This window comes from Schistocerca gregaria, chromosome 3, assembly GCF_023897955.1.
Source record: "Schistocerca gregaria isolate iqSchGreg1 chromosome 3, iqSchGreg1.2, whole genome shotgun sequence".
Classification (NCBI taxonomy): Eukaryota; Metazoa; Arthropoda; class Insecta; order Orthoptera; family Acrididae; genus Schistocerca; species Schistocerca gregaria.
The window spans coordinates 534668849-534696335 of record NC_064922.1 but is presented as its reverse complement, the minus strand read 5'-3'; the positions used below and the strand labels follow the sequence as shown (position 1 = coordinate 534696335).

The 27487-nt window shown below is 38.8% G+C and overlaps 3 protein-coding genes across 6 annotated transcripts in view; 2 read left to right on the top strand and 1 right to left on the bottom strand.

Moving 5' to 3' along the window:
- The window catches only part of LOC126356258 (tRNA pseudouridine synthase-like 1), a 93821-nt gene extending 83084 nt beyond the window's left edge, over positions 1 to 10737 (top strand). For both annotated transcript variants that reach the window (XM_050007095.1, XM_050007097.1), the window contains exon 6: positions 9010 to 10737. In XM_050007095.1, coding sequence (XP_049863052.1) covers positions 9010 to 9198 — 189 coding nt within the window. In that variant the 3' untranslated portion in view covers positions 9199 to 10737. The remainder of the gene's footprint in view (positions 1 to 9009) is intronic.
- LOC126356259 (dual specificity protein phosphatase 19-like) lies at positions 9241 to 10737 on the top strand. Its single transcript, XM_050007098.1, has one exon. It carries the CDS (start codon positions 9241 to 9243, stop codon positions 9862 to 9864), a length of 624 nt encoding a protein of 207 aa, XP_049863055.1. The 3' UTR covers positions 9865 to 10737.
- Positions 10738 to 11844: 1107 nt separating this feature from the next.
- Positions 11845 to 27487, bottom strand: part of LOC126356257 (protein melted) — a 235378-nt gene continuing 219735 nt past the window's right edge. For all 3 annotated transcript variants that reach the window (XM_050007089.1, XM_050007092.1, XM_050007093.1), the window contains one exon: positions 11845 to 12741. In XM_050007089.1, coding sequence (XP_049863046.1) covers positions 12481 to 12741 — 261 coding nt within the window. In that variant the 3' untranslated portion in view covers positions 11845 to 12480. The remainder of the gene's footprint in view (positions 12742 to 27487) is intronic.

Genomic DNA, 27487 nt, shown 5'->3' with positions numbered 1-27487 from the left:
AAAGCGGAGTTACTAAATACCATTTTTCGAAATTCCTCCACCAAAGAAAGTTAAGTAAATATTCCAGAATTCAAATCAAGAAGTGCAGCAAACATGAATAATTTAAAAGTAGATATCCTGAGTGTTTGAAGGCACTTAAGTCAGTTAACAAAGGCAAGTCTTTTGGCTGAGGATGCATGCCAATCAGGTCCCACTCAAAGTATGCTGTTATGATAGGTTCATAATTAGCAATCATATACAACTGCCAGCCCGACAAAAGAAAGATACACCAATACTCAAGAAAGGAAATGGGAATAATCGAATGAATTACAGACCCATACCAATGACATCGATGTGCATTAGGCTTTTGGAACATATACTGAGTTTAAACATTATGAACTACCTTGCTAAAAAAGATTGACACAATCACATGGATTCAGCAAAGGAACTTCAGTCAGTTAATAAAGGCAAGTCTTTTGGTCGAGGATGCATGCCAGTAAGGTCCCATTTGAAGTATGCTGATGTAATAGGTTCATATTTAGCAATCATATACAACTGCTTGCTCGGCAAAAGAAAGGTACACCAATACTCAAGAAAGGAAATATGAGTAATCCAATGAATTGACCCATACCACTGACATCAATTTGCTGTAGGTTTTTGGAACACATACTATGTTTAAACATTACGAATTACCTTTCCAAAAAAGATTGACACAATCACATGGATTCAGAAGATATAATTCTTGTGGAAAACAGCTAGTTATTTTTTTCTTATTAAGTAATGTGTGCTATTGACAAGGGACCTCAAATTGATTCCATATTTTAGATTTCCAGAAGGCTATTGACACCATTCCTCACAGGCAACTTCTAATAAAATTGTGTACTATAGATTTACAATTTCCTGTCAGGATGGTCACAGTTAATAGTAGCTGATGAAGAGTAATGGAGAAGTGATATCTGGCATTTCCCAAGGAAGTTTTATAGGCATAGGCCCTCTGCTGTTCCTACTCAATGTAAATTATTTACAAGACAATCTTAGCAGCCATCCTATATTTTTGCAGAAGAATCAGAAGATGAAAATCAATTGGAAAATGATTTCTACTGAATACCTTTAAAGGTACGGAATGTGGCAATAGACTCTTAAATAACAAAATGTGTGTGGTTATCCATTTGAGTACTAAAAGGAATTCGTTAAATTTTGGTTACACAGTAAACTACACAAATCTAAGGCTGTCAATTCAACTAAATATTTGGGGATAACAATTACAAGCTATTTAAATGGAAATGATCCCATAGATAATGTCATGGGGAAAGTGAGTCAAAAACTGCATTTTATTGGCAGAATACTTAGATGATGCGACAAACACACTAAAGAGACTGCCTTTACTATGCTTATCCATCCTCTGTTAGAGTATTGCTGTGCGGTATGGGATCCTTCCAAATAGGATTGATGGACAAGTTCAAAAATATTCAAAGAATGGCAGCTCATTTCCTATTACTGCAAAATAGGAGGGATCGTGTCACAGATGTGATACACGAGTTTCCATGGAAACATTAAAAGGCATTCTTTGTTGTGGCGAGATCTTTTCAAGAAAAATGCAGTCTCCAACTTTCTACTCCCCGAATGCAAAAATATTTTGTTGACGCCCACCTATGTTGGGAGAAATGATCAATGTAATAAAATAAATGTTTGTTTCCTGTGTGCAGTTTGAGTGTAACAGAAGAGAAATAATGTCAAAGTGATTCGACGAAACTCTGCCAGGCACATAAGTGTGAATTGCAGAGTAATGCTGTAGATGTACATACTTGTATGTGAATAACTTAATGAGATGAGACATATGTATCAGTAAGTTTTAGTTTCAAAGTTATACCTACCTGCTATGCAAGTTATTCAAGTCCATTGATATATAACTTTAATATTATGTTTAGTTGTATTTTGTAACATTTCTTGGGTAAGAAAGTTGTTTCATAACAGAATTCTGAAACGCATACTAGAATAACATAACCATTTTGTTAATATACTATTATACTGTAAATGTACTATCATTTTATACACTGATGAACAACTCAATCCATTATCTCTTCCGTACACTTGAATTTCAAAGATTTTATGTGCACCATCTGTCTAAGTATGTTAGATTTTACACACACACACACACACACACACACACACACACACACACACACACACACACACACACACAAGTGTGCACTCCTCTTGCAGTTATTCAAGTAATTTGGGGGGGGGGGGGGGAGTGGGATTTGCACAGTAGGGGTATTTTGCAGGAGTAGATGTAGTTCAGTTATACCCATGGGTACATAGAATCAAGGGGTGGAGATCTTTGTGAAAGGAGAGCTATCAAGAAATGGTAAATTTTGTAGTTGGAGGAGGAGGAGGGGGAGGGGCAGGTTTCATTGTCTAAGTGGCATTATATAAGTATTTATTTTTAATTATTTATTTATTTATTGTTCCGTGGGACCAAATTAAGGAGAAGTCTCCATGGTCATGGAACGAGTCAATACATGAAATTATAACACGATATTAGAAACAGATAAAATGAAATATAAAAAAACATATTCAGGTGACAAGTCGTAAGTTTAAATAAAGAAAATCAACAATGTAACACTGGAATTTCCTTAATTTTTTAGCTCTTCCAGAGCTCCTCTACAGAACAGAAGGAGTGAGCCATGAGGAAACTCTTCAGTTTAGACTTGAAAGAGTTTGGGCTACTGCTAAGATTTTGAGCTCCTCTACAGAACAGAAGGAGTGAGCCATGAGGAAACTCTTCAGTTTAGACTTGAAAGAGTTTGGGCTACTGCTAAGATTTTGAGTTCTTGTGGTAGCTTATTGAAAATGGATGCAGCAGAATACTGCACTCCTTTCTGCACAAGAGTCAAGGAAGTGCATTCCACATGCAGATTTGATTTCTGCCTAGTTTTAACTGAGTGAAAGCTACTAACTCTTGGGAATAGGCTAATATTGCTAACAACAAACGACATTAAAGAAAATATATACTGTGAGGGCAATGTCAGAATTCCCAGACTATTGAATAGGGGTCAACATATAGCTCGAACAGCCCGTTTTTGAGCCAAAAATACCCTTTTTGAATCAGAAGAATTACCCCAGAAAATCATACCATACAACATAAGCGAATAAAAATATGCGAAGTAGACTACTTATCGTGTTGAAGTGTCACTTATTTTATTTCAGATACTGTTCTAATGGTAAATAAAGCAGCATTTAGTTTCTGAACAAGATCCTGGGCATGGGCTTTCCACAACAGCTTACTATCTATCCGAACGCCTAGGAACTTGAACTGTTCCATCTCGCTTATAATATGCCCATTCTGTCTGATCAAAATATCAGTTCTTGTTGAATTGTGAGTTAGAAACTGTGAAAACTGAGTCTTACTGTGATTTAGCATCAAATTATTTTCCACAAGGCATGAACTTATTTCATGAACTACATTATTTGATACTGTTTCAATATTACACACAAGATCCTTCACTACCAACCTGGTATCATCAGCAACAGAGATATTTTTGAATCGCCTGTAATACTAGAAGGCATATCATTTATATAAATAAGAAACAGCAGTGGTCCCAGAACCGACCCTTGGGGAACGCCCCCACTTAACAGTGCCCCGTTGGGACTGAACATCACTACCACTCTCAATATTGCGAAGCATTACCTTCTGCTTTCTGTCCAAAACCTCACAGAGAAAAGAGAATATAGCATTTTCAGTTGTTAAACCATTTCTAAAACCAAACTGAACATTTGACAGCAAATTATGTGAATTTAAATGCTCCAGTAACCTTGTATATACAAGCTTCTTGATAACTTTAGCAAACACCGATGGCATAGAAATAGGTCTATAATTGTCAATATTATCCCTGTCTCCCTTTTTATAAAGTGGCTTCACTACCGAGTACTTTAATCGGTCAGGAAACCGACCACTCCTAAAGGAAAAGTTACAGATATCGCTAAGTACTTGGCTGACATACATAGAACAATATTTCAGTATTCTGCTAGATACCCTGTCATATCCATGAGAGTTCTTGGTCTTTAGTGATTTAATTATTAACGCAATCTCCCTCTTGTCAGTATCATGGAGGAGCATTTCAGGTAACAGTCTCTGAACACTTTTTTCTAAGAGCGCTATATGATTCCCTGTTGGGATTAGGTTTCTATTTAGTTCACCTGCTATATTCAGAAAGTGGTTATTAAATACTGTACATATATGCGACTTATCAGTAACACGGACATTCCCACTATGCACTGATTCTATATCCTCGAACAGACCAGCCACTTCCTTTACGACTGACCATATGGTTTAATTTTATCCTGAGACTTAGCTATTCTATCTGCATACCACATACTTTTTGCCTTCCTAATAACACTTTTAAGTACCCTACAATACTGTTTGTAATGGGCTGCTGCATTTAGATTCTGACTGTTTCTAACGTTTTGATATAATTGCCACCTTGTTCTACAAGATATTCTTAACCCTCTAGTCAGCCACCCAGGCTGTCTGTTTGTGCTAGTACCCTGTTTTGAGTGTTCTAACAGAAAGCAACTTTCAAAGAGCACGAGAAAAGTCTTGAGAAAAGCATTATATTTATCGTCTACTGTATCAGCGCTATAAACATCTTGCCACTCTTGTTCCTTGATAAGGTTTACAAAGGTCTCTACAGCAACTGGATCAGCTTTCCTAAACAGCTGATGACTATATTTAACACGTGTTGCAGTACAAAAATCTTTTAGAGTTAAAATTTGTGCATCATGATATGAACGGCCATTCACCTTTTTGCTAACAGAATGCCCTTCTAGTAACAAGGAATGAACAAAAATATTGTCTATGGTTGTTCTACTGTTCCCTTGCACTATTGTTGGAAAGAATACGGTTTGCATAAGATTATATGAATTAAGGAGGTCTACCAGCATCCTCTTCCTTGCACAATCACTTATACAATTAATATTGAAGTCACCACATATAACGAACTTTTTGTATTTTCTATAAAGTGAACCAAGAACCTCCTGTTGTGAAATCGGAGTCTGGGGATCTATAAATAACAACAGTTAGAAGTTTGGCTCCATTAAATGTAACCACGCCTGCACAGCATTCAAACACCTTTTCAGTGCAGTACTTTGAAACATCAATTGATTCAAGTGGGATGCTGTTTTTCACATACATGGCTACTCCCCCACACTGCAAAGAGCTCCTCGAAAAGCTGCCAGCCAACCTGTATCCTGGTAAAGGAAGCCTCTGAATTATCTCCTTATTTAAGAAGTGTTCAGATATACCAATAATTTCAGAGTTAACATCTATAAGCAATCCACAAACTTTATCTCTAATACCTTGTATATTTTGATGAAATATACTAGTTCCCTCATTACTCGGATACCTAAGCTTTGTCAAAAGTGGTTCCTTTGTTAGAGAGACTTCCCTTAAGCAGGAATACCTATCAGCTGACTTCAATGTAAAAAAGGTGCAGCTCTAACACCCACTACTGCCGGAATTTTTCCATGAGTGATCCCATCAATCGCACCTATGCTGTCACCTATAAGCTTTGATAACCTCCCCTTCCCATACCTGTTGAGGTGCAGGCCATGTCTAGTGAAACCCGTCCCGGTGATAGACTCCACCGACACCACTGAAATGTGACCCATGCTTTCTGTCATCAGCGCACCCCCAAGTCTCATGTTATTACGCCTGATGGCTGTATTAATATGAGGCCGATTGTGACGCTGAAACAGTTCCATGAAATGCACATTCGTGTTGCTAGTCTGAGTGGCTATCTTTTCCAGGTCACCATCTATGCCATACTCCCCATCCCTATCAATACTATTACCAGCCCCACCCACTATTACTACCTGATCCTCTTTAGTAAAGTCCCTACATAACCCCTCTTTGTTAAGTCACCTGAGCCAATCCTGCATTAGGCTTCACAATGTTGGTGACCTGGTACTCACTCCCCAGCACTTCTTGCAACTGCTGGCCTACACCTCTGCCATGAGAACTACCTAACAGCAGAACCTTCTTCTTCCTCTTCAACTTTGCAACTGTTCTAGCCACCGTAACTACTGAGGTCTGCTGCATACTTCCTACATCTACAGCTACTAGAGATTCCTTTCCACTAGACTCTGACAGTTGGTCATATCTATTGTAAACACCAATAGTAAAACTATCTGAAAATCTTCTTCTCCTAGCAGATCTCTTGCCAACAGCCAGCTCCCATTTCCCAACCCCCTTCTCCCTCCTCATCCTATCTAGCTCCTCCTGTGCTTTTTTCAACTGCACCTGAAGGGCGCGTATCTTACGCTCCTGCTCCTCTATTAACTTACTCTTGCTACATAACCTGCAGTTCCAGGAGAGGATCTCACCAGAATGCCCACTGGCTTCCCCACTGCATCCCCCCCAGTAAAAATACATTGAACAAGTCTCACACGGCAATCCACTACTCACGAACCTACAGCAAAGCCCACACTACAGCAAAGCCGACTACTAAAGTTCACTTATGGTAAAATTTTACTTTTTCTAAGTTCCGCTACTACAATAAGAAGGTGTTAAAATCCTGACTACAATAATCACACACTTACTTTACAAGGGAAATAACTACTATTATTAACAGTATTAATAAACAACAAATGTGAATATAACAAAAGACTAATACAGAAAGAGAATCAAACGTCTAATGACACAGTAAGGAAGCTGAAAACAGTTTCCAAAAGGTTCTTCTGAAATTATTTCACCAGAAAACACAAAAAACGCCGGTTGAAGACTACTAAAGTTCCTAAATAAACCACTATACACAAACAATTAATTAGTACTTAGCTTTCGATGCGCCGCTACAGCTGCAACTGCAACTGGTCAGCGCGGAATGTAAACACTGGTAAGAGGTTACCTTGCTCGATATGAAACACTCACAAATATCAGGTCACTATGCAAGAAAGGCAGATGTGAATGAAGAAACCACTAATAAGTCACTTATATAGTAAATATTATCACAAAAACCATTAAAATATGTGTCTGAAACCTAAAAATATATAAAAAACTTAGAGCGATCTGACATGCAGTCACTCGCTTATGATGTCACACCAAAGATCTAAATGGCAGATCATAAGTTAAAGTGAAATAATGTTAAAACGCTGAAGCTTTCCACACCTTTTCTAGGTCGTGCCTGAACTACCTCATTTATGACACTGCCAAATTCACTTTAATTTTTTGTTCTTTATTGCTCATTGTTTTCTTTTCTAATTTTGAAAAGTGCGAAGAGACTAATCCTGCCCCATAACAGGGTGTGAGCAAGACTCCCATGGCACCAGAAGGGAATCGGCCATCCCTATGACCATGTGTTAGTTCTGCTGTCACAGATACACAAATTGTGGGTGTAGGCTGCCAGCCCTGGGAAAAGGGGATATAACTTGTTCCCCTACACTGCTTCTTCCCTCTTGTGGTCTGAGTTCCTGTTTCTTTACACTTGAGGCTGACTACAACATTAAGGTGTCTACTTTTATTACATCCACAACTAATAGTGAATAAACACTGTATTGTTAAAGCGACTATTGGTGTACCAAATATAAAATTCCTTATACATACTGTCAGTGTAGACTCTAAAAAAAGGGGAGTACTCTGGAATCTTTTATTATTTTGCAAAGATTACTTTTATGGAAAGGTTACTGTTTCTTTTTCTCAGTGTTGAGCACACTCAAACACAATCTTAATTTTTCCTGTAATTTGTAGTAACTGTAAATTGGTTGCATGTTTTTGTAAGTAAAACCGCAGGCTACTGTGTGACAGGGGTTTATACCCTAGTGAGTCCCACAGCTGTTAGATATTTGTGTGCTGCCTCTTTAATATAAAAATGAGTAATACGTTTGTAGCGGTTGACAATTGAACCATGTACAGTCCTCACAGTAAGACCTTGTTACTATGGTATGTCAATAACTGTGGTAAAATATGTCTTTGATTGTTTTAATTATGAGAGGCTTCCAGTTTAAATAATGTTTCATGTGAGGCTAGTTGCCATTAACCCTTTGCTTGTTAACATGTTAGACGTTGAGGAGTTTGGTGTAAATAAAATGTCACATTTTGTTTGTTTAAAGAAATCATGTAGACAGTTTTATAATAATGTATTTACCTCCTCCATATATAGACCAATATTAGCTTTGAACATTACTTAACTCAAGACTTCAAGTTTATTCAAAGAACTTTCGACACAGTAGGTGTGATACATTTTTGGAAAAATTATGGTTTGCACACAGCTGTATAGTGACTTTAGAAAACAACCAGTTTCCATCAGAAAGAAACCATCAGGTATAACATGCTATCATTTATCAGATGTGTGACAAGTCATAACTTAACAAGCATCATGCCATAAACCAACATGTTAGATACAACTATAATAATGGACTACTTACAACACATGGTAGGTAATGTTTGAACTATATGGAAATACTGAAGAGACATACAATTTTGGCCTCTTTTAAAGAGCGACAATACAGATGTGTGCAAACCATTGTAATCTCCTCAAAGTGATGTTGATTGTAAAAACGATATCAATAACATTATTTGTTCACTCATAGTGGGTGCTGCAAACCTCTCTGCCCATTGATGTTCTAACTTTTATTGGATCTTGAGGCTACACATGAAAGAATGCACAGAGAGAACAAATAAATTCAACATAACATTTAAATAAGCTATCTCCAGCTGTAGTTTGTGCTTAATTTTCATGTGAGTTACTGAAAATTTCTTGATTATCATTTCACTTTCTATAGACCATTATTTAATACTTACAGCAAAATGTGTTCTCTAGTGTTCACTAGGAGACAGTTGTTGGTGCATCCATGTCTTGAGTGAGAAGTCTGTAAAGTTGTTCACAGATAATTTATTTGACAGATGTGCAATATAATATGGTGTGTGATGTGAGCGAGTATGTAGCTTCGAGATGCAGCCAGCAAGTATTACATTTCATGATTGAATGCCATTAACTTTAAAAAAAAAGTCATATAGTCACACTTTTTACACAGGTACGAAGAACTGTAGCAGCTCTGATTGCAGTGGCTCAAGGAAGACTAACTGTGGAAGACGTCCAGTACATGTTAGATGTACCTAGTAAAGACAGTTGGAATCCTAAGGCTGTTACAGTACCCCCCTATGGGTTGTTCCTTGTTAATGTAGAATATGATCCACAAGATCTTTTATATGAAATAAACTGATAATCAGTGGACAGAGAACAACAATTTGTAGAGATGTGTTAAATGTTTATAAATCTTGCAATGAGCTTCTTAAGTAGTTTAATACAAAAAAAGCAACATCTTCGGCCTTGTCAAACCACAGTAACTTCTCCAGATGGCAGAGTTCACAGAGAGATTATTAAAGATGGTAAATGCGTGCACTTGCCACAGACAGATTCATTAGCACCTGGCTATGTTGTTGATACAAATCCTGATCTGAAGGTTGCTCTCGTATTACCAGGTCTTTTCTGTGGCTCCCAGGATGTTGTACAAGATGTTAATCTTCTTCATAATTATGAAATAACACACATATTAAGTTTAGGTGTGAGAGTTGAACAGTTTGATGGTTTTGAGTATAAATTTGTTGAAGCTCTGGATCTACCTGACACAGACATTGTATCATTTTTAGAGCCAAGCTTTGAGTTTTTAAAAAAAGTGAAAGACAGTAATGGATGTGTGTTTATTCACTGCAATGCTGGTATATCTAGATCTGCTACTGTTGTAATAGCTTACCTCATGAAAGAATGTGATATGACATTTACAGAAGCATTTACATACTTGAAGGAGAGAAGGGAAGCAATTAGACCAAATGATGGGTTTATCAAACAACTTAAACAGTACGAAAATTCATTAAAAACCACAATTTAATAGTATCAACATTGATATATTATATAATAATCTCCAGCGTAAAAACAAATTTGGAATGTGTGCAAAAATATAAATAATGTATGTATATATTAAGTACATCAGTATAAATTATCAGGTCCCCAGTGAATTCAGTATGAGCAAATTCTTACAGTATTTAAACCCCTTCAGAGTCTCCAAATTAAAACAGCTTGTTAAAAAAAAATTGAAAAGTTTAAATATTTTTTACAAATATACATTTCATATACATTTTTGTTACATTGGCTAAGCCACTAAGCTGTGGAATGGTACACGATGACTTCTGCACCTTAGTTCATTCTCCATTTAAGGTTGGTTTTTTTATTTTAGGAAAAACATTCAGTAACACATTTTGTTCATTGGCAATGAATGCCATAAATCGACATTGTGATGTTGTAGTACTGTGACTGTTGTGATTACAATATCCTGAGTCATCAATATCTTAATGGTACAGGGTGTTATGTATAAGATCTAAGCCTGCTGGTTAAAAATACTCTCAACTTCATGATAGATTTCCATTTACAAGTTAAAACTGCTGTGAGTCAAATAATTCCTTTAGGTCACATTCAACTGAGATTACATTACAGTGATGAAGGTGCTGCTTGTGATGCATAAATTTATTTGGACTGATTAGTTTGGAAGAAAGCAGAGCGTTCTTGAATAACAGCAACATATTTTAAGTAAGCAGGGTTATTTTATGAACTCAGCAAGAGGTCTTATGTTACTAATACTCTACCAACATATGTAAATGCCTAAAAATAAATGCTATTAATACTGAGCATACACCAACAAGGAATTTCCATTCCTTACATAAACGTAAGAAAACAAAATTAGATGCTGACACACACACACACACACGGTGGCTGCATGTGTATACATAAAATAAAATAAAAAAAAAAGTGATAACTGAAAGGTAGTAAAATCAATTAACAGGTATGTGTAGTGTTGTCACACACCAGTCAGCTACAGGTAGATGACATTATAAAGAAATTTAAATTTTGCCTGAACATAATGTGTGTGATGTTTCTGTGCATGAGGTATGGAACAGATGTAAAGTAAGGAATCATACAATACAATCCACTTTACAAGAATGTTATTTTCTTTCTGTATTAAATCATAATATTTAACTTTGTGTGTTCAAGTAACATATTATACTGTGTTGTAAATTAAGCCATTGTGCATGAAATTAGTTATCTGAGGAAATTTCATGGGCAGCAAATAAAAATTTTATTTAATGAACTCTTCAAGGAAGACATTGTTAATTGCTTTTGTCTTATTTATAAACAGAAAAATTACATGTTACATGAAAAATAAATGTATTTTTAAAAAATCGCTGTCCTGCCACATATTATGATAAAAATTTGTCTGTAAGAAGTATTAAAAAGATGGTTTGACAGAGTACCTTAAGGTTCTTTTCATAAGAATGTGGCAACAAAAATGCAAGGTAGTGAGCAGAAGTAACTGCTTAAAATTTTAAAATCACCAGTAATTTTACAAAATGTAATATGGTCAGTTGCAAATGCCTTCAAACTACTACTACTACTACTACTACTACTACTACTCCTGCTGCTGCTGCTTCAAGATAATGATATGACAAAGGGCAGCAGGGGAATCACAATGAAAATATGACTGTAGTGAGTAGTAGTCCTTGTAGAGGAAGGGAGGTTGACAAGATCACAAAATTTAATGTAATGTTTTCATCAATAAAAGTGTAATACTGAGAAAGGTGATGTTCCTCTGGTTAACTGAGACAAATTCTTGGTAAATAGTGTGTGTTTGGTTGCATGTAATGGATGGTGTTCTATTTGTAAGATGACTGATTTCATGTATAAAAAAAAAAGCAGTTTCACAATATGCATAAAAAAAGACAGATTGGCATAATCTTGGCAACTTCTACTGAATTTTGGATTTGGCAACAACAAAAGCCTCCAGACAAGATCTGATTTTTCTGGTGTGTGTGTGTGTGTGTGTGTGTGTGTGTGTGTGTGTGTGTGTGTGTGTGTGTGTGTGTGTGAAAACACAATTCCTCAGGTTTCTCCAAGTAGACAACTAACAAGTATTTTCAATTGATGTCACAATCTGTCGGGAACCTTACAATCGATGTTCAGTCTCCCATAAAGGTGTGACAACTAAGGACTGACAGAAAGTGTAGAAAATCTCTTTATATCAAAGTATACTCTTTAAATTGATTACCATAGAAAAATCTTGAAACAAGCAATGACACATCACCATATTTACATTGGGGAACAATTTTTACAACTTGCACAAAAAGATCTTTCTGTGGGTTGGAGAGAGAGAGAGAGGATACAGACACATTACAGAAGGTATCATGTATGTTCAGTATGGCCCACATATCACTTGTGATCTTATTTAAAAGATTTCTTAAATTTACTTCTTAATATTATTAATGTCTTATTGACAATGATGCCATCACACACACACACACACACACACACACACACACACACACACACACACGGAGACCCGCATTCTAAGCAAATCCTGGAGTGTGTTAATGGCTGTTGTTCTCTATTAAGTACTATAAAAATATGTTTAGTATGATGGTGCCATATATACATTCTCAAATAAAACAATCTAACTTCAAACAGCAGTACGTAAGCTGGCTCCTCGAGCAGGAAGTGAATTACTTTTAGCAGGTACCTCCCGAGAATGAGAATGAGCAACAACAATTGAAAGGCACTGCACCCATTCTTCTGCATTTTTTCCATCCTTTGGTTTCAGTATGAGTGACTGGTCTCCAGTAAATATCTCAAATGCTTTTGGGATATTGCGAGCACCTCGACTCACTTTAACACTCCTTATTTGGTTTACTTCTATAGGGGTAACATCCTTGTCATCTTTCTGGAAGAAAACAATGGAAGGGAAGATAATGAATCATATAATAATGAGAACATTTATCAGACTCTATTGCAGACTAAAACTTAATCAAATTATTTTATTCACATCTTTGATAACAATTTCTTAACTGTCTGCACAATTAATTTTGTTTAGCTCTGAACAAAACTGATTACGTGGACTTTTAGAAAAACTGATCAATGACTGTGAATAAAATGGTTTGAATATTCCCAGTATTCCTTAACTAATGATGACATGTTGCAATAAATAAGACATAAGGTTTACAAATAATGTTGTAAACTATAAATACAAGGCAGAAAGGGTAGCGGAGATAGAATGAGATTAGCTTGATATTACAAATTACTGAAAAAACTTGTCACTTGGTGCCAACCTGTATAAGATATTTCTTGCTATATCATCACATATCTTTAAAGGTGGAATTAACATTTGTTGGTGACAAATATATCAATAAAACTGTACCTTCTAATTTTTCAAACTGACTTATAATCTATTGTGTTACATTGCTGTTGCTGATATAAGCTTGATCTGTGTGTTTTAGGATTTTCTCTTGTTCACTGTGGATGTGTTTGAATGCTGCAACTATGGCATAAACTAAACAAAGTTGTTGTAGAAACAGCCATCAATCACAATTTTATTTAAAATTCTCATACTCAGCTTTCAATCCTCAACAAGTGAAAGATATAAAACTGAGAGATTATATTGTAAAGAACATGTAAATAATTGTAATAGTTGTAATATCATCACAGCAACAAGGAGTGATCAAATCTTTTGATGACTGCAAATACACAGGTGTGAAAAACTTGAGGAGGAAAGTAACTTTTGCATGATGTGTCGCTGCCATGAATGCAGCTTGATGAAACTTAGACCATACATAAAAAGAACTGCTATAGTATAGTACATATAGTACAGAAGGTAACTGAAAAAATTCACAGTTAGGAGCAGAAGTGACACTTTTACTCAAAAGAATAATTAACTGTAGTCACTGTGATTTATGATGTATATTACAAAAGAGAGAACAAGATTCTTAATAGGATGTGTGATCACCATGGATAGCAACATGTTCCCATGCTGGGTGGTAAGGAGTGCTTGTGGCAGGGCACCATTCCTCTACCAGTGTGGCTGACAACTGCTGTATGATCGTTCGTGCATGTGGACGTGCTGCAATATGTCTCCCTAATGCTTCACACACTTGCTAAACGGTATTTACGTTGGGGAAATGGGCAAGCTAGTCTAGTACATTTGCTGAATATCCTCTTGTTCCAAGAGCTCCTCCTCCTCCTGCTCTTTCTCCTGCTACTCTGATGCAGTTGCACACTGTCATCCTTAGAAATGAAGTCGGGGTCAAATACCCCTGAAAAGACACACATGAGGAGCAAGTACAGCATCACAATAATGTTGCCCAGTGTGTGTATGTGCGAACGCGCGTGCGTGTGCACGTGTGTGTGTGTTCAAAGATTTGGAGGGCAGTATGCTCATGCAACATTACACCTCCCCACACCATAACACCTGGATCATGAAAACAATCATGTTCAACAATGTTCTTGGATACATTTCGTGTTCCCACTTCTCGTCTTATGAGGGTACAACCAGAATAACTACTTCAACCAAATCTGCTCCCATCTGAGAAGATCATGCATGCAACCACACCTCATTGGTCCAGTCCCTATGCTCTTGGCACCATTATAAACAATGCCTCTGATGTGTGGATGTCAACAGAACAGAAAATGGTGCTTTTTGGGCAGAGGCTATTCCCATGCTGTTAGCATACCAATGTGGAGTGTCAGATTCAATGTGGTTGCCATTGCTGCTGCTGTTTGACCTGAGTCCCTTCATGCATGTTGCACAATGCAGCAGTCACTGCATCTTTAGTTGACTGTGGTTATCCACCTTCCCTGCTTCCAGAAACAGTGCCTGTGGTTCAGAACACTCCCCATGCACGTGAAACAAAGCTGTGAGCAATACCAAACTCCTGCGCTGCACTCATCCCACTTTGTCTCTCTTCCAGTTTCCCGATGATTCTTGCCCATATGAAGTCATCCAAATATTTTCTCTGTGCCATGTTGACAATGAACAACACCACCATAGTGCACAGTAACTGCTAGCTGATTGAAACACACTGTGTTTCCCATTTCTTCAACTGCTTTATGTAATGGGGCCACACTAATCTCATGCCATGTGATGTCCAGGTTTCTGTGCACGACTGGGAGTCCTATGGCAAAATGCTCCTGCACTTCATTCATTCCCACCGAGCTGTTCGTATGTTATGTTGCTTTATCTATATTGCCTTCAAGTTTTGTCCATGTCGTTTCAAGTAAAAATAAGACTGGTTGTGTTTCTTCCATAATTACCTATAATTTTACAACTTCTTCATGAAATGAATAAAAACATAAATTAACAAAGTGACAGACAGGCTGCTCAGACCTTAAATATTACCAAATGCAGCACCTAGAATAGTTGCTGGAAAAAACAGACAAAGAAAACATAACACCTTGTTTTTGGAATGACAAGTTTCTTCTTCAGGGTGAGAAAAGAGGAAAACATTTGTAAGGTCAGTTAGAATATGGGTTAACAAGTAACCATAAGGTATTAGGAGTAAGGTGAACACATGTACATATATTATTTATTTACTAATGGCAATGACAGAATAGTTTCTACACAACTAATGAAATATGAACAGGTCATGGATACAAGTGGCATTCAGTAAGTAATGCAACACTTTTATTTTCTCAGTCAATTCAGTTTGAAAAATTGAGGAATTTTTTGTGGGACATAGTTGAATATTTGCATTTCAGTCCCTTCTGATAAGGTGGCTGCACTATATGTAAGCCTTCAAAGTAAACCGAAGCATCGCAGATATTTGTAGGTGTTAGCTGGGTTCCTTGCCACTTAACAGAATACTATAAAGGTCAATTAAGGACCATCTATGCGGAATCGGAGCTTTACTAAGCTGATCATGACAATTTTTTTTTTCAAACATGTCTGTACACCCCAAAGCAGCTCACAAAACTTCGCTGCACTATTCTTCCTCATCCCCCCCCCCCCCCCCCCCCCCCCCCCCGCCGCAGCCCGAATCTTGCATCTCCTGACTTCCATCTGGTTGGCCCAATGAAGGATGCACTCTGCGGGGAGCTGTATGAGGATGATGGGGAGGAATACAGTAAGATGGCACAAGTCCAGTGCCTTGAACAGAGATTGTGTTAAGAAACAGGGTTCTTTAGGCAAAAAAGTGGGGAATAATATTGTGTATTATGATCCTGAATAAAACCAACCTAAATTCAGAAAAAGATGTTTTGTGTAGCATACTGATCACCTCTGTAATTACTGAACACATCAAAACTACACTTAATGCTGCAGACAGTTACTGTATGTGTATTCTAAGAGCCACAGTAACTACTTTCATTCATTACTGGGTATCAGTCATATTTCCCACATCTAAACACTTCGCTTCACCTAGACCTCAAACTTGCATCAAAAGCAACTAGGCAAGGTTAAACCAGTTACTGTTGTTTTAAAGTAATAACATGAAATAATCACTTTTACAACTAATGACAAGCAGACTGTACCAAACTTTGGCTGAGTGCCAGACAAGTAGCATCGACAGACATTTCAGTATCTAGATGAAACATGACTGTATCTTTCAGATTAAAGCAGTAAATAACAGTAGATCATATGCTGCCGCGGTGTAGTTCTTAGTTCTCCCACTCGGACATATTTTAAGATAAGTTTAAAGGTATAACTACGTTTTTAAAAACTATGTTCTTATTTATAGTGGTTGACTTCACAGCTTGTCATTTGCATTTACACAAGGGTAATTTGTATATTTCTTGTATTACTACATTATAACATCATTCTTAAAATTTACACATGCATCCACTGAAATAAACTGTCACAGTATAGTTGAAAAGGGTTGGAGCTGGGGATGTATTAGGGTGCATAGTGGGAATGGCACATAAAGGAACTGGGAGATATATTTTATAGCTTCAGAAGCTATTGCACTAAACACAGCTATGATTATATTGCATATACATCTACATACGTTGCGTGGCGGAGGGTACCTCATACCACAACTAGCGTCTTCTCTCCCTGTTCCACTCCCAAACAGTATGAGGGAGAAATGACTGCCTATATGCCTCTATACGAGCCCTAATCTCTCTTATCTCTTTGTGGTCTTTCCACGAAATGTAAGTTGGTGGCAGTAAAATTGTACTGCGGTCAGCCTGAAATGCTGGTTCTCTAAATTTCCTCAGTAGCGATTCACGAAAAGAACGCCTCCTTTCCTCCAGAGACTCCCACCCGAGTTCCTGAAGCATTTCCGTAACACTCGCATGATGATCAAACCTACCAGTAACAAATCTAGCTGCCTGCCTCAGAATTGCTTCTATGTCCTCCCTCAATCCGAACTGATAGGGATCCCAAACGCTCGAGCAGTACTAAAGAATAGGTCGTATTAGTGTTTTATAAGCGGTCTCCTTTACAGATGAACCACATCTTCCCAAAATTCTACCAATGAACCGAATATTAAATGCTGTATCTAATGTCATTACTGTGGTTCAATGGCTAGCATATTTAACTATTAGTGTAAAGGTTCCATGTTCATTCAACACCTACATCTACGCTCACCAAATCATTGTACCATGCACGGCAGTACATTTTATTGTACCATATGTTAAGGTTTCTTCTTGGAGCATGGCAATAATGACTGCTTGTACTCATACCTCACTGCGGGCTGTTATTTGTCTTATATGAATGATCTCTACGGGGCTGTAGATAAATCACCATTTCTAACCTGAAAAACTATTTGTGAAGTTTTCTTAGCGGATTATTGCAAGGATATGTTTTTTACTACTATATGAGTCGTCCCCCGCCCCCCCTCCCCCCATGAACCATCGACCTTGCCGTTGGTGGGGAGACTTGTGTACTTCAGTGGTACAGATAGTTGTACTGTAGGTGCAACTTCAACGTAGGAGTATCTGTTGAGAGGCCAGACAAACGTGTGGTTCCTGAAGAGGGGCAGCAACCTTTTCAGTAGTTGCAGGGGCAACAGTCTGGATGATTGACTGATCTGGCCTTGTAACACTTACCAAAATGGCGTTGCTGTGCTGGTACTGTGAACGGCTGAAAGCAAGGGGAAACTAGAGCCGTAATTTTTCCCGAGGGCATGCAGCTTTACTGTATGATTAAATGATGATGGCGTCCTCTTCGGTAAAATATTCCGGAGGTAAAATAGTCCCCCATTCGGATCTCTGGGCAGGGACTACTCAAGAGGACGTCATTATCAGGAGAAAGAAAACTGGCAATCTATGGATCGGAGTGTGGAATGTCAGATACCTTAATCGGGCAGGTAGGTTAGAAAATTTAAAAAGGGAAATGGATAGGTTAAAGTTAGATACAGTGGTAATTAGTGAAGTTCAGTGGCAGGGGTAATGCAGAAGTAGGTTTAATAATGAATAAAGAATAGGAGTGCGGGTAAGCTACTACAAACAGCACACTGAAAGCATTATTATGGCCAAGATAGACACGAAGCCCACACCTACTACAGTAGTACAAGTTTATATGCCAACTAGCTCTGCAGAAGACGAAGAAACTGATGAAATGTATGATGAGATAAAAGAAATTATTCAGATAGTGAAGGGAGATGAAAATTTAATAGTAATGGATGACTGGAATTCTATAGTAGGAAAAGGGACAGAAGGAAACATAGTAGGTGAATATGGATTAGGGGGAAGAAATGAAAGAGGAAACCGCCTGATAGAATTTTGCACTGAGCATAACTTAATCATAGCTAACACTTGGTTCAGGAATCATGAAAGAAGGTTGTATACATGGAAGAAGCATGGAGATACTAGAAGGTATCAGATAGATAAGACAGAGATTTAGGAACCAGGTTTTAAATTGTAAGACATTTCCAGGGGCAAATGTAGACTCTGACCACAATCTATTATGAACTGAACTGAAGATTAAAACTGAAGAAACTGCAAAATAGTGGGAATTTAAGGAGATGGGACCTGGATAAACTGACTAAACCAGAGGTTGTATAGAGTTTCAGGGAGAGCATAAGGGAACAACTGACAGGAATAGGGGAAAGAAATACAGTAGAAGAAGAATGGGTAGCTTTGAAGGATGAAGTAGTGAAGGCAGCAGAGGATCAAGTAGGTAAAAAGAAAAGGGCTAGTAGAAATCCTTGCCTAACAGAAGAAATATTTAATTTAATTGATGAAAGAAGAAAATATAAAAATGCAGTAAATGAAGCAGGCAGAAAGGAATACAAACGTCTCAGAAATGAGATCGACAGGAAGTGCAAAATGGCTAAGCAGCGATGGCTAGAGGACAAATGTAAGGATGTAGAGGCTTATCTCACTAGGGGTAAGATACATACTGCCAACAGGAAAATTAAGAGACCTTTGGAGAAAAGAGAACCACTTGTATGAATATCAAGGGCTCAGATGGAAACCCAGTTCTAAGGAAAGAAGAGAAAGGTGGAAGGAGTATATAGAGGGTCTATACAAGGGCAATGTATTTGAGAACAATATTATGGAAATGGAAGAGGATGTAGATGAAGATGAAATGGGAGATATGATACTGCGTGACGAGTTTAACAAAGCACTGAAAGACCTGAGTCAAAACAAGGCCCCGGGAGTAGACAACATTCCATTGGAACTACTGACAGCCTTGGGAGAGCCAGTCCTGACAAAACTGTACCATCTGGTGAGCAAGATGTATGAGAAAGGCAAAATACCCTCAGACTTCTGGAAGAATATAATAATTCCAATCCAAAAGAAATCAGGTGTTGACAGATGTGAAGATTACCGAACCATCAGTTTAATAAGTCAGAGCTGCAAAATACTAACGCGAATTCTTTATAGATGAATGGAAAAACTGGTAGAAACCTACCTCGAGGAAGATCAGTTTGGATTCCGTAGAAATGTTGGAACACGTGAGGCAAAACTGACCCTATGTCTTATCTTAGAAGCTAGATTAAGGAAGGGCAAACCTACATTTCTAGCATTTGTAGACTTAGAGAAAGCTTTCGACAATGTTGACTGGAATACTCTTTTTCAAATTCTGAAGGTGGCAGGGGTAAAATACAGGGAGCGAAAGGCTATTTACAATTTGTACAGAAACCAGATGGCAGTTATAAAAGTCGAGGGACATGAAAGGGAAACAGCAGTTGGGAAGGGAGTAAGACAGGGTTGTAGCCTCTCCCCGATGTTATTCAATCTGTATATTGAGCAAGCAGTAAAGGAAACGAAAGAAAAATTTGGAGTAAGTATTAAAATCCATGGAGAAGAAACAAAAACTTTGAGGTTCGCCGATGACACTGTAATGCTGTCAGAAACAGCAAAAGACTTGGAAAAAGCAAAACGAGGATAATGGAATGTAGTCAAATTAAGCCTGGTGATGCTGATGGAATTAGATTAGGAAATGAGACATTTAAAGTAGTAAGGGAATTTTGCTATTTGGGGAACAAAATAACTGATGATGGTCGAAGTAGAGAGGTTATAAAATGTAGACTGGCAATGGCAAGGAAAGCGTTTCTGAAGAAGAGAAATTTGTTAACATTGAGTATACATGTAAGTGTCAGGAAGTCGTTTCTGAAAGTATTTGTATGGAGTGTAGCCATGTATGGATGTGAAACATGGACGATAAATAGTTTATACAAGAAGAGAATAGAAGCTTTCGAAATGTGATGCTACAGAAGAATACGTAAGATTAGATGAGTAGATCACATAACTAATGAGAAGGTGTTGAACAGAATTGGGGAGAACAGGAGTTTGTGGCACAACTTGACAAGAAGAGGGGATCGGTTGGTAGGACATGTTCTGAGGCATCAAGTGATCACAAATTTAGCATTGGAGGGCAGCGTTGTGGAGGGTAAAAATCGTAGAGGGAGACCAAGAGATGAATACACTAAGCAGATTCAGAAGGATGTAGGTTGCAGTAAGTACTGGGAGATGAAGAAGCTTGCACAGGATAGAGTAGCATGGAGAGTTGCATTAAACCAGTCTCAGGACTGAAGACCACCACAACAACCACAACAACAACTATATGAGTAGCTACTAATAGGTTTTCCAACATTTCTTTCACTCTCATCAGTCAAACAAGCCGGTGATTGTGACTCTTCAGGCTTTCCTGGCAAATCTACTATTACAGCTTCCCTACCATACTTTGGCAGTATTTCCTCAAGTATCACATGAATCCTCAACACACACATTAGATGTGTATTTCATTCCCCAATGAAACTGAAGAGTTTGTTACGTACCATCAAAGATAACCTCGGACTCAGGAAACAAAGTGTGTATGAGGTCCCCATGAGTGAGGAATGATGTACCATATATTGCCCAAACTTGTTGTGGGATGATAGAATGATGTGGTGAACATCATTGTCATACTCATCTGGGATAACCAAATAAACCAGCATGAGCAGAACACTGCTTTTAGTATAGGATACTGCATGAAATAAGAAAAGAACAATTATATCCTCAGCTTCATCTTTCTGGCATTGCATGAAAAAGAAGGCAGTACACGTTTACATGCTCTGTCAGTCACACTGCATGGAACACAGTGTAGGTCAGGCCCTTACGCCTGGGCCATTAGGCTCATGATCCCAACATATCATCGACCTCACCATTCTGTGGTACTACATCTGTCTCACTGCTGCATAGCTTCTCTACCCTGTTGCCACACTGCCTACCTCGTCTTCGGTTCACTTCCTTGCCTCTGTGCCTTACTTCCTTGAAATAACTTTGCCATCTCTCCTTTAAGGGTTTACAGGCAAAGGGATGTAGAACAACAGTTTGGTACCCCTAGACAATTTGGCTGTACCAGCCGGACAGGTTGGGCAGCAACTTGCAATTGGTTGCTGACGATGATGTGGTGTATGGGAAAATGTCGAAGATGAGTGACTGCACAAAACACAGCTATGATTATACTAAATGGTGTGTTAATAGGATTATGTGATCCACTGGAAACCATAGTTAATTATTAGTGTATAGGTCCCTTTTTCATTCAACACCTACATCTACACTCAGCAAATCACTGTGTCGTGTGTGACAGTACATTTTATGGTACCAACTTAGACAAAATTTCTAGATGGTGTGATGAATGGCATCTGTCTCAAAATGTAGAAAAATTTAAGTTAATGTAGATGAGTAGGAAAAACAAACCTGTAATGTGCAGATACAGCATTAGTAGTGCCCTGCTTGACACAATCACATCATTTCAATAATTGGGCATAATGTTCCAAAGTCATATAATAAGGTGGAACAAGCATGTTAGGATTATGGTAGGGAAGGTGAATGGTCAACTTTGGTTTATTGGGAGAATTTTAGGAAAATGTGGTTCTTTTGTAAAGGAGACTGCATACAGGACACTAGGTGTGATCCATTCTTGAGTACTGTTTGTGTGTTTGGGATCTAAAACAGGTTGGATTAAAGGAAGACATTGACGTAATTCAGAGGCGGGCTGCAATATGTTTTACCAGTTGGTTCAAACAATATGCAAGTGTTTTGGACATGCTTCGGGAATTCAAATGGGAATCCTTGGAGAGAAGGCAACATCCATTTGAGGAACCCTGCCTGACTCGGTTCACGCCTCCATCCAACTGTAACCCACCCCCACTGCCCCCTATTCAGACCTTGAAACTTGCCTCATCATCATTCCCCAAATGCCTCAACTTGTAAACTAACCTTACATCCACAGAAGGAATTGCAGTCCTCCATCTAATAACTAATCCTGACCTTAGAATCATACCTGCGGACAAACACTCCACCACTGTTTTTTGAACAGGAAGGATTACCTGGCAGAGGAAGGATTCCGCCATTTGTCAGATATATCCACCTAAAAACCTTGCCACAGTGACTCCATCCCAGAAATCCAGCAGGATCTCCAGTCTCTCCTCAAACCCTTAGACTCATCTCAGAACCTCTCTCCACAGTCCATCGCTCTCCTCATCCCTGCCACTCCCTGCACTCCTACTTTCTACAGCTTCCTAAAGTCCATAAACCTAAACACCCAAAATGCCCCATTGAGAGAATCTCTGCTCTCATAGACCAACACCTTCAGCCTATTACCCGGAACCTACCTTCTTATATAACAGATACCGACCATTTCCTCCACTGACTCTCCACAGTTCCTGTCCCTTTACCAACCACCATGGCTACATGGCTACATTAGTACCTCTGCCCAAATCAAACATACTAAACACCCCAACAATATCTCCACTTCAACAGCTGCCACCCATTTCATACCAAGAAGTCTTTTCCATACAGCCTAGCCACCTGTGGTTGTCACATCTGCAGTCTCCGTCTCAAAATATACCAACGGTCTCACTGAGACCTTTACAGGCCGTAATTACCCTTCTGACCTTGTACAAAAACAAATCTGTTATGCCTCATGTTTCCAGTGAGTCATTACTTCCCACAATTTCACTGTTCGGCAACAGAGGAGCATTCCCAGGCCTGGAGCAACTGAATTACATTCTGCACCAGGGTTTTGACTACCTCTCGTTGTGCCCTGAGATGAGAAATGTCCTGCCCACTATCAATCCCACCCCTTCCACAGTGGTAGTCCACCATCCACTGAACCTACATGATATACTTGTCTATCCCTACAAAATCCCTGCTTCCAACGCTTTACCTCATGGCTCATATCCCTGTAATAGATCTAGATGCAAGATCTGTCTCATACATCCTCCCACCGGTGTCTACTCCAGTCCCGTCACAATCCCATCAAAGGTGATGCTACGTATGAAACCAGCCATGTGATCTACAAGCTAAACTGCAAAGACTATTCTGCATTCTATGTGGGCGTAACAATCAACAAGCTGTCTGTCTGCATGAATGGCCATTGATAAACTAGCCAAGGAAAAACCATACCACCCTGTTGCTGAACATGCTGCTACATCCAGAATCCAGTGAAATTTTTTTAAGTGCTTTATCTGAAAACTACCTTGAGCAGTTAAACAGAGAACCGACTCGTGGCGATAACATATTAGACCTTCTGTTGACAAACAGCCCCGAACTATTTGAATTAGTTAATGCAGAATAGGGAATCAGCGATCATAAAGCGATTACTGCATCGATGATTTCAGCCTTAAATTGAAATATTAAAAAAGGTAGGAAGATTTTTCTGTTTAGCAAAAGTGACAAAAAGCAGATTTCAGAGTACTTGATGGCTCAACACAAAAGTTTTGTCTCAAGTACAGATAGTGTTGAGGATCAGTGGACAAAGTTCAAAACCATCGTACAATATGTGTTAGATGAGTATGTGCCAAGCAAGATCGTAAGAGATGGGAAAGAGCCACTGTGGTGCAACAACCGAGTTAGAAAACTGCTGCGGAAGCAAAGGGAATTCACAGCAAACATAAACATAGCCAAAGCCTGGCAGACAAACAAAAATTACGTGAAGCGAAATGTAGTGTGAGGAGGGTTATGCGAGAGGCGTTCAATGAATTCGAAAGTAAAGTTCTATGTACTGACTTGGCAGAAAATTCTAAGAAATTTTGGTCTTATGTCAAAGCGGAAGGTGGATCAAAACAAAATGTCCAGACACTCTGTGACCAAAATGGTACTGAAACAGAGGATGACAGTCTAAAGGCCGAAATACTAAATGTCTTCTTCCAAAGCTGTTTCACAGAGGAAGAGTGCACTGTAGTTCCTTCTCTAGATTGTCGGACAGATGACAAAATGGTAGATATCGAAATAGACGACAGAGGGATAGAGAAACAATTAAAATCGCTCAAAAGAGGAAAGGCCGCTGGACCTGATGGGATACCAGTTCGATTTTACACACAGTACGCGAAGGAACTTGCCCCCCTTCTTGCAGCGGTGTACCGTAGGTCTCTAGAAGAGCGAAGTGTTCCAAAGGATTCGAAAAGGGCACAGGTCATCCCCGTTTTCATGAAGGGACGTCAAACAGATGTGCAGAACTATAGACCTATATCTCTAACGTCGATCAGTTGTAGAATTTTGGAACATTTGGAACACGTATTATGTTAGAGTATAATGACTTTTCTGGAGACTAGAAATCTACTCTGTAGGAATCAGCAAGGGTTTCGAAAAAGCTCGCGCTAGTCGTCCACGACACTCAGAGGGCCATAGACATGGGTTCACAGGTAGATGCCGTGTTTCTTGACTTCCGCAAGGCGTTTGACACAGTTCCCCACAGTCGTTTAATGAACAAAGTAAGACCATACGGACTATCAGACCAATTGTGTGATTGGATTGAGGAGTTCCTAGATAACAGAACGCAGCACGTCATTCTCAATGGAGAGAAGTCTTCCGAAGTAAGAGTGATTTCAGGTGTGCCGCAGGGGAGTGTCATAGGACCGTTGCTATTCACAATATACATAAATGACCTGGTGGATGACATCGGAAGTTCACTGAGGCTTTTTGCAGATGATGCTGTGGTGTATCGAGAGGTTGCAACAATGAAAAATTGTACTGAAATGCAGGAGGATCTGAAGCGAATTGATGCATGGTGCAGGGAATGGCAACTGAATCTCAATGTAGACAAGTGTAATGTGCTGTGAATACACAGAAAGATAGATCCCTTATCATTTAGCTACAAAATAGCAGGTCAGCAACTGGAAGCAGTTAATTCCATAAATTATCTGGGAGTACGCATTAGGAGTGATTTAAAATGGAATGATCATATAAAGTTGATCGTCGGTAAAGCAGATGCCAGAGTTAGATTCATTGGAAGAATCCTAAGGAAATGCAATCCAAAAACAAAGGAAGTAGGTTACAGTACGCTTGTTCGCCCACTGCTTGAATACTGCTCAACATCGTCGTATCGGTACCAGATAGGGTTGATAGAAGAGATAGAGAAGATTCAACGGAGAGCAGCGCGCTTCGTTACAGGATCATTTAGTAATCGCGAAAGCGTTACGGAGATGATAGATAAACTCCAGTGGAAGACTCTGCAGAAGAGATGCTCAGTAGCTTGGTACGGGCTTTTGTTAAAGTTTCGAGGACATACCTTCACCGAAGAGTCAAGCAGTATATTGCTCCCTCCTACGTATATCTTGTGAAGAGACCATGAGGATAAAATCAGAGAGATTAGAGCCCACACAGAAGCATACCGACAATCCTTCTTTCTACGAACAATACAAGACTGGAATAGAAGGGAGAACCGTTAGAGGTACTCAGGGTACCCTCCGCCACACACCGTCAGGTGGCTTGCGGAGTATGGATGTAGATGTAGATGTAAAGATGACATTCATCATTTCCTTCCCACCAACAACAGCTTTTCTGAACTGCACAGGTGAGAGCTCTCCCTGCAATATATCCTACTTTCCCATAACCCTTCTGGCCCCCACCCCCTCCCCCAATCTTTGTCTAACCTCTCAATTTCACCTAGCTGCCCTACCCTCCCGCCACTGCAACGCTGCATGCTGCCCAGCAACACTTCATCGTCCTCCACCCCTACCCTGCTACCCCTCCTGCTTCTCCCATCATGCGCTGCTGCTGCTACTCTTAGTGAGGCTTCAGTTGCCAGACACTGTGATCACATGTGTGTGTCTATCTCCACTATATGGTGAGTAGCAACTATCTTTTTCATAATATTAATGGTAAATTAAGTTTCTCAAATAATTGGCAATGATGTGACAGTAAATAATTTGGAGTAATGATGATTTCCTAACACAAACTTTCACTAGGAAAATGGAAAGACGAAAGAATCATACGAGATTTCAGGTAGCAACTGCAAAACATATCAAATTGTGTCCTTTGCAAAACATATTGTAGGCAGCACTTAATTGTACAGTAGGTGCCAACTAAAACATTCAACATAAAAGGCCTGAACTCAATTATTTTATTCTATGTTGTTATTGTTGTTGTTGTTGTGGTCTTCAGTCCTGAGACTGGTTTGACGAAGCTCTCCATGCTACTCTATACTGTGCAAGCTTCTTCATCTCCCAGTACCTACTGCAACCTACATCTTTCTGAATCTGCTTAGTGTAGTCATCTCTTGCTCTCCCTCTACGATTTTTACCCTCCACGCTGCCCTCCAATACGAAACTGGTGATCCCTTGATGCCTCAGAACAAGTCCTACCAACCGATCCCTTCTTCTGGTCAAGTTGTGCCACAAACTTCTCTTCTCCCCAATCCGATTCAATACTTCATCATTAGTTATGTGATCTACCCATCTACTCTTCAGCATTCTTCTGTAGCACCACATTTCGAAAACTTCTATTCTCTTTTTGTCCAAACTATTTATCGTCCATGTCTCACTTCCATACATGGCTACACTCCAAACAAATACTTTCAGAATCAACTTCCTGACACTTAAATCTAGACTCGATGTTAACAAATTTCTCTTCTTCAGAAACGCTTTCCTTGCCATTACCAGTCTACATTTTATATTCTCTCTACTTCGACCATCACCAGTTATTTTGCTCCCCAAATAGCAAAATCTTTTACTACTTTAAGTGTCTCATTTCCTAATCTAATTCCCTCAGCATCACCAGACTTAATTCGACTACATTCCATTATCCTCGTTTTGCTCTTGTTGATGTTCATCTTATATCCTCCTTTCAAGACACTGTCCATTCCGTTCAACTGCTCTTCCAAGTCCTTTGATGTCTCTGACAGAATTACAATGCCATTGGCGAACCTCAAAGTTTTTATTTCTTCTCCATGGATTTTAATACCTACTCCGAATTTTTCTTTTGTTTCCTTTACTGCTTGCTCAGTATACAGATTGAATAACATCGGGGAGAGACTACAACCC

Coding starts and splice junctions, on each gene's coding strand:
- LOC126356259 (XM_050007098.1), top strand. CDS start 9,241: ATGTTTATAAATCTTGCAATGAGCTTCTTAAGTAGTTTAATACAAAAA.